At 39.4% G+C, this 14,508-nt stretch overlaps 1 protein-coding gene across 2 annotated transcripts in view; it reads right to left on the reverse strand.

The window, feature by feature from the left end:
* Positions 1-2,088: 2,088 nt before the first annotated feature.
* Positions 2,089-14,508, reverse strand: part of LOC125001159 (pseudouridine 5'-phosphatase) — a 33,105-nt gene continuing 20,685 nt past the window's right edge. For both annotated transcript variants that reach the window (XM_047577049.1, XM_047577050.1), the window contains exon 4: positions 2,089-2,487. In XM_047577049.1, the coding sequence (XP_047433005.1) occupies positions 2,311-2,487 (177 nt within the window). In that variant the 3' untranslated portion in view covers positions 2,089-2,310. The remainder of the gene's footprint in view (positions 2,488-14,508) is intronic.

Raw genomic sequence — 14,508 nt, forward strand, 5'->3', positions numbered from 1 at the left:
CATGTAGGAGGGCTATCTCTACTGCCGCTTAAAGCTGAAAAGGGTTGTGGCAAGGATAAGAGAAGGGCTATTGGCAGAGATTGGAAAGAATGCAGATGTATTTTATGGAAAGAGAGCAGTGCATAGCCTTGAGGACAGATTTTATAACAGGTACACTAAAAGACACACAATGGCTGACCTGCCGTACCTACTGTCGCCGAAAGGCCTAGTGTCCTTAAAAGCTTCTCCGAAAAAAGAAAAAGAAAAAAAAAACTTTTAGCTGTCAGCTGAAAAACCATTATCTTGAATTGGTCAGCGCATGCACAATATGGAGGGAGGAGTATAAGCTCCTCTTCACAGTATTTCAAGGCTATGAAATGCAGGCAGACAGGAGGTATTTTACTATCGGGAAGCTTAATCTTGTGATTCTTAAAGTGTGGCAGCGCAAAAATAACAATAGTAAATCCAGAGGAAAATAGTAATAATCCAGTCACTCAATCTGGCAGGTGATAAACACGGTCAAGTAAATTGATTTATTTGTAGAATTACTAGTGTGAGTCATTTATACGTGTGTGCTAGTCCGGTCTTGCCCTGTAAGTACGTCACCCAAATGGTAGTGTAGTGCTGAGTTGCTCTGCTGGGAACAGATTAACCTCGGGTAAAAATCTGCCAGGGCAGCAATATAGTCGTACATCATCTGAGCAATAAGCAAATTACTTTATTTTACGGTGAAGTTGGTTGTTACCAGACTCATTTTCTGAAAAAAAAAAAAAAAAAACTGAGCAAAAACTTTTGTAGATGCCCATTGTTGACCTCATATTAGCTTGGCATGACATTGACAAGCATGACAAGTGACATTGTGTGCACATCTGAAGGATGACATCTGGTTAGACTAGAGCACCAATTTATCTTGCACCTTAATAAATAAATATTTTAGTTTTTTTTTTTTTTTTTAAATATTTGATATATTCCTTTCAGCAGCAACACTGTAAAACCTGCAGTAGTTGTATATAATTGGCCCTCATCTGATTATGTGATGAGCGAACTGTATGTGACAGGTGAACTAAAATGGTGCAACTCATATTAAGTGCTCAAATAAATTAAAAATGAAGCAGCACATCTGCTTTACATGCAAGAGTGAAATGCTCTTTTCATTTGAAGGAAGGTATTAAAACCAATTTGCAATGTGGCTGGAAATGAGCTGCAGTCTATTTATATCTGAAATCAAAGTCAAGAAGAAAATTAATTACAAATAAATGATAACTGCACGATTACTATAGTTCAGGCTCTTGTTTTATTTATTATATAATCAATTTTGTGCAGATTTTTTTTTTACAGTGTAAAAGAGGAAATGTGTTTTTTTTTACAATGTACGTCTACATGAAATTAATAAAGATTTAAAAAGACACTACGCAACTATGTAAGATTGTAAGGACACATTGACAATAAAAAATAAGATCATGCTTCAAGCCATGAGTGTGTAAATGACAAGTAAAATTACAGAGTGAGGAGGTTTGCAAGCAGGAAGAAAGATTAGCCCGTCCTTGAGGACGAAAGGCCAGGAAGGAATGGAGGGGAAGTGGATAGAAGTGCAGTGAAATCCTATTTGAGCGGCCTGAAGTAGCCATGGCAGCAGACTCCTCCACTGGCGCCTTGTTAAGGCCTGCCAGGCTAGGGGAAGGGGTACATGGTAGTTGTAGTGCAAGCATTTGGCATGTAGTGTAAACAAGTGATAATGACGAATGCATGCGTTATACATTTTCCTGACTGACTGCAATCTGGGAAAGGTTTAGGAGGCAAATATCTAGGATTCATCTCTGTGGGGTTTAGTTACAAAATATGTGAGAAGGGAGCCGGTTCTTGTGGATGTCCTTTCAAAAGACTTTACATGTTTATTTGTTTTTACGATGCTAGCCTGGGGATAACTTATTTCATTGCCGATATATTGCCCGTGACACGGTGAGAAGGTGAGATATCTGAAATATATCTATATATTTCAACGTCACAACTTCAACACAAAAAAGCACTTATGACTGATTTCATCCTGTCAGGTTCAGCAACCTAAAACATTCATAAACATTGCACAAAGAAGAGAAAGACAAGAGTTCCTTTTTACGCGTGAGGAGAATGGCAGAGATACGTTCAGTTACAATCTCCTACCGCTCTGAAGCATACCTCGCCGTACCCTGTCTTTATTTCTTTAGGGAGGTTCCTGGTTACAGCAGGTACCAACAAAGACCATTCATCGTCTCGATTATCACGGTTTCCTTCAAAGATCAGTCAAACACAGAGACTGAATTTCAGCTTTTTATTTTAGCTTCGCTATCTAGTCTAGTCATATGCCGGTAGGCCAAAGAGTTGCGGTTCAAACTCCTCCATGCTCCTTAACCGCAGCGTTGCCTCCTGGGTAAGGCTGGGGTCCAGGTTGCTGTCAGGGATCATCACCACCTGCATCCCTGCGGCCAGTGCCGCTTTCACGCCATTGGGAGCATCTTCAAAGACCAAGCACTGACAAAGACAGGACAGAGGGGGGGAACATTATTATTATTATCTTGTAAGCCTATTAGATCTACAGCATTTATAGGGTTAGACCCTATAAATGCTTTAAAGCTGAACTGAAAAATGAAAAGTAGGATACCATTTCCCTTTTTCAATGTGGTCAACTTGTGGAAAATCCAATTAATCTACAATTTGTAGCACCACTGAAATGGCTTTGTTTTGTTCATATTTTCAGTCATTGCATGAGATATATTCTTTTGCTGAAGAGTGAGGGGCACAGAAAATACATAGTGTAGAGTGGAAATGAATCCAGACTCCTATTATCATAATGGTTGACAGTCACAGAGAATATGACTCAAGCCTTCTCTGAGAGTACTGACAATGGGAATGTGATATAAGACCTGTGATACATCAGTGTTTCTGTGCCAAGATTACTAGATAAGCAATGTAGGTACACCAATCAGGCATAACATTATGACCACCTTCCTAATTCTGTGTAGAAATCCATTCTTGGACATGGGCCTTGTGAGGGCATCCAGTGGGGGTGGTTTGGGTCCTGTGGGTTGAGGGAGGGGCCTCTGGTGCATCCCAAAAATACTTGATCAGTTTAGGATCTAGTGAGGACTGGAGGCCAGGGCAATCCCTTGTGCTTAAAAAGGCAATTGGATTTGTACAGTTTTTGAGAAGACGGTTTACCACTTATCCTAGTAGCTTCTTTTGAGCCTTTACATCTTGTGTTGCATTTAATTGACATTATTGGCATTATTATATACTGCAAAAAATATGATTGTCTTCCAGTGCTCCTGTCTTACATTTATTTTGTTTTGTCAACTGTAACCAATCCAACCAACCAACCATTTACAAAAAAGGGAAATCTAAGTTGATACCCGAAAGTTGATAAAGTCAGTGGCCATGGCGATGTTCATGATTATACTTCAGCAGAACTCAAGCATGAGGAACATACACCAACAGTATGCAGAGAAAGACTAAAGATTTGGGTCAGTAATATTGTGAGATTGTAAAGTGCAGAGTTTGTGGTTTAAAAACCTTTGTAAACCTACAAAAGCAGAGCTGTATGACAAAAATCTACCATTTGTAGAAAAGATTGATATTTGCAATAAAAAACACATATACAGACAAATACACTGAAACAATTTGTGTTTTTGTGAACATCTATTTTCATATAAAAAGCAAGGGAAAAAAACACCTAAAACTCAAGTATTCAAACTGTATTGTGGTGACCGTCCTTGAATATGATTGGACAGTAACAATGCAGCTGCAAAGCAGCATGAAATTGACTAAATAGGAAGTAGATGATGCAGTTCTTTAGCCAACCAGGTACATTTAAAGATATTTAATGATAAAGCAGGGAAAAAACAATTTAACATTGACATTTTAATATTTTAAAACATCTCATTTGTAATTGGATCCATAAAGCTAAGTCATCTGATAATGTAAGGACTATTGAAGTGTTTGTAACACTAAGATAGTAATACTACCAAATTTGATGTTTAAACTTTCTAAGAGGCACCTAAAAGTCTTCACCAACTTATCAGTGCTATCATTTCTATTATGGACTGAAGAAGGATATTTATTTATTTATGAACCAACAGGACATTTGGCAAAAAGGACGCCCAAACTTGCAGGTTTCTTAGGATCACTTCTGAGATGTGACGGTAATGATGGACCTTTCCCTAGATTTTGTCCCCAGGTTAACTTGACAGCTTGGTCTTGGCAATGAAGTGAGACTCAAGAAATCTGGGTCAGTCTTCTCAGCCTGATAGCTTCGTTAAGGGTTTTAGTCATTTTGTGCCGAGGCCACTGTCTGCATTGTACCAGACAATGGAATTCGATGCGATGTATAGACAGTATGTACTGGAATATTTGAGAATGAATGGCAGGTGATGGGTGTGTTGCAAGAAGAAGAGCATTCCAGATCCTCTGCCACGTCTATAGCACATATTGACACCAATACGTCTCCATTAGTAAATGGATATGAAACATTTCAATTGCCATTTGATTTCTATGAACAATTTTACTCTACATTGCACCACAATGTAGACAGAAGAGTTGTAGAACTGCTGATTATGCTTGCAGGTAATGCAGAGCAGAGGTTAACTTGTAAGAGGCTTATTTGAGTAGAATATTGAGCAAACCCTAAATTTGCCAAAGCTCTTCCACAAAGCTGCATGTACTACATGCAATCCTGTCTTGTTGTGTTAATATTCAAATATTGGGATGACTCTTGATTATTAAGCAACTTTGTTGTAATACATACCTATTAAATCATTTTGCATGCAGCAATAAGTTTCAAACAATTCTTCAAAAGTTATGTTCATGATAAGCCCATATGGGATGATATAACATCTTTATAGATGTTTCCCTAAACACATGTAACACCAGCCATAAAATACTTTTTCTCTCTCTCTCTCTTTTCAAGACCAATTACAATCTGCAGGTGCTGTAATGAATAATGGAATATAATGTCAAAAAAGGCAAATGTGCCATAAGTAAAGTCTATTCATTAGCAGGAAGGAATAGTTTAGTTCACTGGTGACTGGACCCTTTATTTTTCTCTTGAGCACTAAAACTTTTTCAAAGGACACATTTTACGGATACGGATGCATGCAGGGTTAAAGTAACCCAAGCTCTTTGCAGTCGCGTTGCTGTTGGGCACAGCAGAAGCAGATTTAGGTATGGGTAACATGGGCAATCACCGTAGGGTGGCATATTCATATGGCATAGTCAGGGACAATAAGGAAATACTTCAGTTTACACTTACAGTGTCAATAATAACCTCTTACAGGTCTCTCTGTGTGTATACTGGGTACATTTTTACATTTATGGACATGTGTTAGTGCCAAAAGTGGGCAATTCGTCTGTTAGGAAATATGGGAAATAATGCACAATTTATCCTCAGCTGTCTTTCCAGGAATGCAGTGTTAGAATAACAAATCAATGAAATTTCACCAAATATACTCTCATTATGGCTTATTGCTTTCACTTTTCACACAGTTCTGTTGAATAATGACTTGTTTATGGCACAAAAAAAGCAGTTTAGCATTCAAATGGAGAAAGCACGGCTGTTTGATTGCAGTAAACCTTTTAAGCAAAGATAAATGCAGCAGTGCGACAGGTTTTCGTTACAAGTTAGGTTTGCATTTACAGTATCATCAAGAATAAATCGCATTATAGTCAAGGATCTTGTGAAGTTCTGCTATGCATCAGCCCCATTAGGTACCAGTCACAGAATAATCTGCTATTTTAGGTGCCAGCATCCGTACAAACTTACAGTACATTACTTTACAGACTCAAAATTGTATTGAGTCGTCTTGATACATGGTCTGTATCTTAACAGTGAGCATTCAGGGACACTGTTGAGCTGTAGGTTACTTAGATATTTGAATCTGTGTGATCAAAACAAATGGATAAACTTCCAACCAACTTTCATGTCAGGGAATATACTATGCTTTTGTAGGATACACTGCCTTAATTCTACTGTGTATGGTACAGGTGAGGCCCCTCGACTATATTCATAACTAATTCTATCCTTTAGAGATTTACGGCTCTTTGAAGGAAGCTGTATGTTGTGGTTCCGTTTCTTTCAAAGAGCCGTTCAAAAGACAGGCTCATTTTGATATTTATTTATTCTTAACCCATTTCATCCCGGAATTAACCACTGAGAGGAATGACAGGGTAACATCTGGATAAGAATCATTTAAACATCCCACCATTATATACTAGGGGAATAAATATGGGGCGGTGAATAGAGCAGTTCGTTTGCGAACGTCACATCTCTGCTTTTAGATCCACAGATCCAGGATTACATTATCTGAATATAAAATATATTTTACTCCATCTTGAGGTACATACAGTATCTGTTTAATTAAATATTACCATTAACATATGCCAATTCCCATTTAAACTGAATTTGAAATGCCTCTTTGTTTCTTTTTTACTATTATTAACAATGGTGGCTAGTGAATTCATTATTGGGTTAAAACTTTGCGGATGGAGCAGCGCTACAGCTCTACAATGAGTCTAAAGCTCTACAGAAGCCACCAAAAGCTTAGTCTCAGAAAGCCTCAAGGACCTTTATTCATCTCGACTCAAGTATTCAGGTAGAACAATGAGGACTCCTTGAGTTTCTTTAAAACCTAATTGACTTCTGTAATGATGCTAAGACTAAAGCTGGAGGAAGTTTAACAATGACGTCGGAAACACCAAAAGTATACACTGCGAGGGGCATTGCTAATTCCCTTGATTGGGAGCAAATTAACACTGGTAATTACCAAATGAGCCAGCGAAGTGACCTTTTAATCTGCTTTCAAGTAGCTGTATTGAAATAGAAGGAAACAGACACAGATGCATAGTGGAGTCATAGCTTGGATACAATATAGAGACAGATGTTAAAGAAATTACCACATTGCTTTTATAGTTGGAACTATAGGCCAACTCCATTAATAAACCAGAATATACACACATTTACAAACTACAGAACCCTTAACCAGTTCATGAAATCGATCCACAAAACACTTTAAAAGGGGCAACCTAAAAGCTATGACATAACCTAGTCACAACTTTGAGCTGTGTAAATGCACCCATCTGTCCAAAATAACAGAATTTTTCAACACAAATCTGTATTATACTACTTGAACTGTAAACTGAAAACATAACTGTCTATTTGGTAGCCAAATCCATCAAACTGGTATAGAAAATGGTTGAGTGTGTACATTTCTATCCTGGACGACCACAGCAGGAGATGACAACAGCATCAATAGCTGCTGACTGTGGCCCAAAACCATTTCCCAATAGTGTCTGCCATGAAAAGAGGAGATGTTGTGCATATTAAACACCCAGCCATACGCAGACACCGCCTCATAAAAATGGAACAAGCTAAATTTGCTATTTTAGCACATTACTATTTATTCATATTACTAATATCTTGGAGGGAGAAAAGTAACAAACTAGGTATGCTGAAGGGGACATATGAAGAGCTTTTGTGGTTTTCTGTACTTATGTAGAGTTATGGTAAATGATTTTAATACTCTAACCATGATATATTGGTGTTCCCTGCAAGTCAAAAGGATACCTTACTGGCAATGTTGCCACACATGGAGTCAGGACACAACAGACTACATAATATAACATCTAGCACCTTTCAAAAGTTTTGAAACACCTTCTCATAGAGCGTTTCTTCTTTATTTTTGTATTATTCTCTACGTGCTACAGAAGATGTCAACACTCTGAAGCACAAAAAAGGAATTATGTACTTAAAAAAAAAGTCTTCAACAAATCAGATTCTTCAAATTAGTCACCATTAGCTTTCATGATAATTTTGCACACTCTTGGCATTCTCTCTCAATCGGCCAAACAAGGTAGTAGTCACGAGGTAGTCACCTTTTTTTCAGACTGGGTGTCAATGGCAACTGTCAATCATCTGACTGAATGTTACATCTTGTTTCTATAGCAAAAAATAACTAATATACATCAGCGTTATATTAACTACCTAAAAAGACATCTACCATCGGTGAAACAAATTGGGTACTTTAGTGTTCTAGTCTGGCCCATTCTCCATCTACCAACACTGAGGGGCTTATGACCTATACTGAAGCCAGACACCAGAGGGAGTTCTATTTTCTTTGGCTTCACTTTTGAGGATCTCTCATAGCGGCCACATTTTTATACAGTCTATAGCCCTATTTGCACAGGATTAATTTTACCTGGGGATTTCCTGTGATTTAGAAATTACCCACCTACGTCTGTGTCTCATGTGGCTAAGCAAACTCAAATTTACAATCTGCTGTTATGGCTCTGCTACTTTCTGCTTCACTCCACTGTGTCACACCGTGGTGAGGGTGTCTTGTCTTGGGGTTGTTTTGTCCTGTCATTTCCTGTTTTATTTTGAAAAGTAACTCTCCTCTTGTTTCAGGTCACTTGCCCTTCCTCATGTGTCACCAGTCTGATTGTCTTCCCTGATTCCTGATTGTGTCCACCTGTCCCCTATTTCCCTCCATGTGTTTAAATAGTCTGTGTTCCCCTTGTCTCGTGCCAGAGTGTTATCGTCTTCAACCAGTTCCCGTGCCTTGCTTCATGTCTTCAACCAAAGAAGTTTCAAGTAAGCCTGTGAATCCTCTCGAAGAGAGAGTTTTTGTTTGTTTAGTCTTTTCTTAGTTAAATCCTTAGTCCTGAGGTTTTCCTCCATTCGGAGTGTTTTGTGTTTTTTTGATTTGTTACTTTGATTTGAGTTTTCCTCCTTCTGGAGAGTTTTTTGTTTTCACTGGTCAGATTAGCGTCTAGGTTTTTTTGTGGCCATTTGTTTGTCCCTCTGTGAGGGATCTCTGAGGAATCCAAATAAAGCCTTTTTGTCATCTCTGCTTTCTGAGTCCTGCTTTGAGTCTCGGCCTGACAGTACACTCTGGCCAGTATGGACTCAGCAGAGACTGACCAGATAACGGCCGTGCTCCACGCTCACGAGACCCGACTCTCCCGCCAGGAGGAGTTTCAGGTGGCGGTGGTCACGCAGTTGGGTCAACTTTCATCCCAAGTGCAGGATCTGCTTGGACACTGTCAGGCCGAGACTCAAAGCAGGACTCAGAGGGACAAACAAATGGCCACAAAAAACCTAGACGCTAATCTGACCAGTGAAAACAAAAAACTCTCCAGAAGGAGGAAAACTCAAATCAAAGTAACAAATCAAAAAAACACAAAACACTCCGAATGGAGGAAAACCTCAGGACTAAGGATTTAACTAAGAAAAGACTAAACAAACAAAAACTCTCTCTTCGAGAGGATTCACAGGCTTACTTGAAACTTCTTTGGTTGAAGACATGAAGCAAGGCACGAGAACTGGTTGAAGACGATAACACTCTGGCACGAGACAAGGGGAACACAGACTACTTAAACACATGGAGGGAAATAGGGGACAGGTGGACACAATCAGGAATCAGGGAAGACAATCAGACTGGTGACACATGAGGAAGGGCAAGTGACCTGAAACAAGAGGAGTTACTTTTCAAAATAAAACAGGAAATGACAGGACAATACAACCCCAAGACACCCTCACCACGGTGTGACACACTGCATGTCAGAGACAGTTTTAATTACTTTGCAAATTATAATGGTTAATAAAAAAAATATATTTTTGATACTATTTATCTTCGGGAAGAAATTACCAATGACCTGGTGGTATTTAAATCACTTTTTCCGATGAACACATGAATGACTTCATCTAAAGGGGTGAATAGTTCAGGTCACGGGAAAACTACTCCCGTGTGAATAGGGCTGTAGTTTGAACAGTTGTAACTGTTACAAAGCGCATGTACATGCAAGCAAACAAAATCAGTTCGAAGCCGTCAACGTTGGTGCACAATGGTTATCTACTTTACCGTGAGTGGAACTGTGAGCAGATAAAATACCCATTGGTACCTCTTTTTAAAAAGTACTGTTCAAGATTTACAACCTGTCCACAACACTCAAACACATGCAAGACTCCTCCATCAAAATCTGAACTGACCTGTATCTGAGTCAGCTTTGAGACAAGACAAAGGGGATGCGGCCAAAGCTGTAAATTGTGTCTGTCTGTCATGTGTGGACTCACACATATGCACCTTTGTCATCGTCTTAAATATAAATGGCCCACTAACACACGTTGTCAAGCCCATTAGCGTTCAATGTGTTGTGGCTATGTGACAGACGCTTGCACGGAGTGATTTGGACAAGATCCAGGCCTGACTTGGCTGCAGACACCGCTGCTGGCTGCAGAAGATCAAAAAGAATGCTTCTGCAATAATGAGAGAAAAAAGACTGAGCGATGTCATGCTGCATTTCCGTGAGGTTCACAGTGCGCACATAGAGTGAGACAAATTCCTTATAGGCAACGATCAGACCTGGAACTTTACTCTAAGGAGCTTCACGGTGCAATTATTCCACTGATGTTTGATATATTGAGGTAATGGGAAATACTAGCAAAATTGCAAAATGTTTTGATCACATAAAACTGAGATGAGCGGGTATTCTTTAGCTGGGAGGATACTCTAATACAGTTAAATCACAACATAACATTTCATATCATCTCATCTTCTGTAATTGCTTATCCTCACTAGGGTTGCAGGGGGCGCTGGAGCCTATCCCAGCTGTCACTGGGCGAGAGGCAGGGTCATTTCATATCATTGTTTTTCAAATTTGAAATTTTATTTCTACCAGTGTTCAGTGATCATAATTCAACTTGGAATAGTTACTTAAATGGTACATTTAAATTGAGCAATTTAACATAATTGCTCAATTAGTGCTCACAAAAGAGGTAGCAGGAGTAGTACATAATACAAACAGAATGCTTGGAAGTGGAGAGGATAATCTGTTTGGGAAACCTACTTTTTCACACACCTTTGTGTGTAACCTATAAATAGACAGTGTTATCCCAAAGTTAAATTAGATCAATTTGAAACAACATGTGAAACGCTGCTTGGGTTGAAAGGCGTAAACAAGAGCAATATTTGGTTTAGAAACTTGCTCTATATGCAAGCCTACAAGCCTGACTTACAACCCTAGAGTTAAACCTAGGTACAGGAAGAGACACTTGTTTTGACACACACTGGTTTGAACCTTTCATTTGACAGAAGTGATGTGGGTTGCCAGATTTTATAAAAATCTTCAGGGGGTATTTAATCTTCTCTGATTGGAGGTATTTCATCACAACTTACCATGAAGGGTTTATATCTGGAAACATTTTGCCAAGCTTCTCTTTAAGCCACTGCAGATAACATACTTCCTTGAAGTGTAAAAGGCTACGTCTCGCACAGAAGGCCGTCTGCTATGTCTCTTCTACAATCTCTTTCCCTAGCATGTCAGTTCATACATATGTGTTATGCACCATGCTGTTGTACTTCAGTTCTGTTCTTATGGCCCACGACATATTCAATACAAGGCATTTTTGGTCAATTTAACAGAAACATCTTAAGGGGTTAAGGAGAGAAAAACTTTCCTATTTATGTACAATCCTGGTGTACTACACATAAAACACATCAATATATTCCGTCCTCTGCCAACTGGTTGTTTAACTTTCATAAAGGGGATGGAGTGCTGCACTCTTCTTTTCCATTGTTTCCCCTACCGTTGTATAATGGGGGTGCCAGGTTCCCCCAACGCCTGGCAATTGCCGACATTGCATACTCACAAGACGGTCAAGGTTATTTACTTCTGCTGCCATTGGTTTTAATTTTGTGACTGATTTGTGTATATGGCAGAGGGTGTTGTGCACTACTCTCGTTATCTACCATTTTTAAATAAAGCTTAGAAACAACATACGCCAAATGAAACGAAAAATGTTAGTGTTCAAAGGTAAACCTTGACAAAAAGTGACAGCAAACCCCATTTTTTCAACACTTTTCCCCAGTTTTTGCTGTTGTACCCGACATTCTAAACCCTCAAACTACTAACACACTGCAACCAAGATTTTATTACAACTGTTGCCTTCCAACTTGCAAACCTCAGGGAGCTTTCATACGTGGGTCTTTGTTCCAGAATCGCACTCCATCCTGGAACAAATGAAACAACTGAGCTGAGCCCCAGTTAGAGAAGTCAGTCTCAGCCAGCGTGCAATTCCTGGAGCGGTTTGCTTGAAGTGTGAACACACATGGATCGATAGGGCATCCCTTTAAAGTGATGTAACCAAGCAGTTTACCTGATGCATCTGACTGCTGCCCACCCCACAGAGTGCTGCTGGCAGCAGTACACCTTCTCATCATACATACGTAACGGCTGTTTTCTAAGTGTAGCCAAAGAGCTTGATCGAACTGAACATGCTGCTCATATATAGAACACTGGTACATGAAGTACAGAACAGCAATACATACATATGTTTATAAATAGAAACCTACCACTAACATTATGTATGAGATGTACATCCTGGACACATGCACAGAGCTTTTGTGCATTTTCTTGATGTTTGGCAGAGTTATCAAAGCTGTCAACTCACTAATTTGTGAACATGAGCCAAGTCAGGTGATTGGCCAAAAAAAGTACGTTTCTAGTGTGACACAGAAACAGAATTACCAGCTACACATTCGTTATGTACATACATTGTAAATGGATCAGGCGCTTAACCCAGATGTTGTTTTGCTCTGAACAGAGCCAGCCAAAGCAAGAAATACAAAATAAGACAACAATAAAATAAGGCTGAATACTGTATGGACTAAGGGAATTGTAAATGTGTACATCATGAAAACATTTGTGTCCTGCGTGCCTTGGCGACTGAATAAGCGTCAGTGACAGATTGCCCGACGTATCGTCTAAATGATCCTAGCGCTTGGAGGAACATGAATGACGGATGTGTAACATGATGAGCACAAATAAAGGCAGTGTTGATGACAGACAGACCCTTTCAATGGCAGACAAGAACAAGCATGCGTGCTTGCATAATATCTCAAAGGACAAGTTCACAAATTTATTAAATGGTTTAAGGTTGATTCAAAGATCTTTGCCTCCACAAGGGTAAAAAAACATAGTGGTCACTGATAGCCACGTTCAAAAACAGGCAGGCACTGGCCTCTATTTGGACTAAGATACTACCCGAACAGCAAGTACAAATATACAGGTTGTACAGCGACAGCAGAAATGTTTACGGCTTCTAGCCTTACCATAATGCACACGTCCTTGTGACAAAGAACTCTCATATAGAATAGAATAGAATAGAATAGAATAGAATAGAATAGAATAGAATAGAATTATTCCTTTATTGATCCCTTACAGGGATTTTTTTTTGCTGCATTTGACCCATTCATTCGTTCACACAGTAGTGTGTACATTCAGAGTAATAGGTTGCCACCTGTAGCCCAACTTTAGGGTGCCTGCTCAAGGCACCACAGCCACACAGGGAATGTGAACCTGTGACCCTTCAGCACCAGGTTGCTTCTGTAATCATTAACCAGACACAACCCTGCCAACCAACAATCACAATGTTAGTAGTACCACTATCATAAGCATGAGGCTTCAGATCCTGATTTTGGTATGGGCGACATGGGACAGTCAGCTCACTTAATATAGCAACAGTATGATGGTGCAATAATGAAATAGGATGGATAGTAGACTTATGTTAGCCTGCTGCTATGTAACTTGATCTCTTTAGGGCATTACCGAAGTGCGATCGGAAGTGCATTACTATTATATTATCTTACCACTGTGCACCATTGAGCTAGAATTACTGACTACAAATCTCACAGTGCCTGCTTTTGCTTTGTTTGCGAACTGAGGAGATTTTAAGTCTGTGAAGAAGTGCAGGGCTGTGTATCTGCATGTACATTGAGCAAATCATGGTTTTAAATCAACTTGGCCATCACTTCACTAAATCATTCAATGGCCCATGATCATTTGTCTTCCCAAAGCTCACCATCCTTTCGGCCTGGGCGTTGTTGGACACCTTACGGAACTGCTCGTCAACATTCAACCAATAACCTTTTAAGGTATCCTGTATCACTTACACAGCTTGCCTATTACAGCAGATTAAATTGCTCTAGTGACCATTTCCAATTCAAACAAATTAAAGAAAAATGTCACGGGAAAGTGATAAATGAACTGCTGGAAGTCCACAGGCTGCAGCTTGGAAAGAGTCTTTCCCCCTCATTGTTGGATCGCAGCGCTGATTCTTTATTATGTGAAACTCCCGACGGTTTCTGGGGGATGAAAGGCAATAAAAGTATGGGGGTGGGGCATGTCCTGAATCATAGTTGCTGTGTTGTTGCAGCATCATTATCTGCACAACCAAAGCTCCTGTGGCCAAAAGGGAATTCGTAGATTCTATCCGCCCTGCGTGAGAACCTCTTCACACTTTCTCTCATTTCTCAGTATAAGCCTTCCTTAATTCACTGCTCATCCACCAAATTATGTGATTTAAAAAATGGATAGTAATTGGATTGTAAAGACAAGGCCATGAAAGAGGTCAGTGAAACATCGGGTATTATGAAAATAACATGTTTGTCAATTATACTTTTGCTAAAATACATTATAACCATCAAAAACATGCTCACTGTTTCA

This window comes from Mugil cephalus, chromosome 23 (assembly GCF_022458985.1).
Source record: "Mugil cephalus isolate CIBA_MC_2020 chromosome 23, CIBA_Mcephalus_1.1, whole genome shotgun sequence".
Classification (NCBI taxonomy): Eukaryota; Metazoa; Chordata; class Actinopteri; order Mugiliformes; family Mugilidae; genus Mugil; species Mugil cephalus.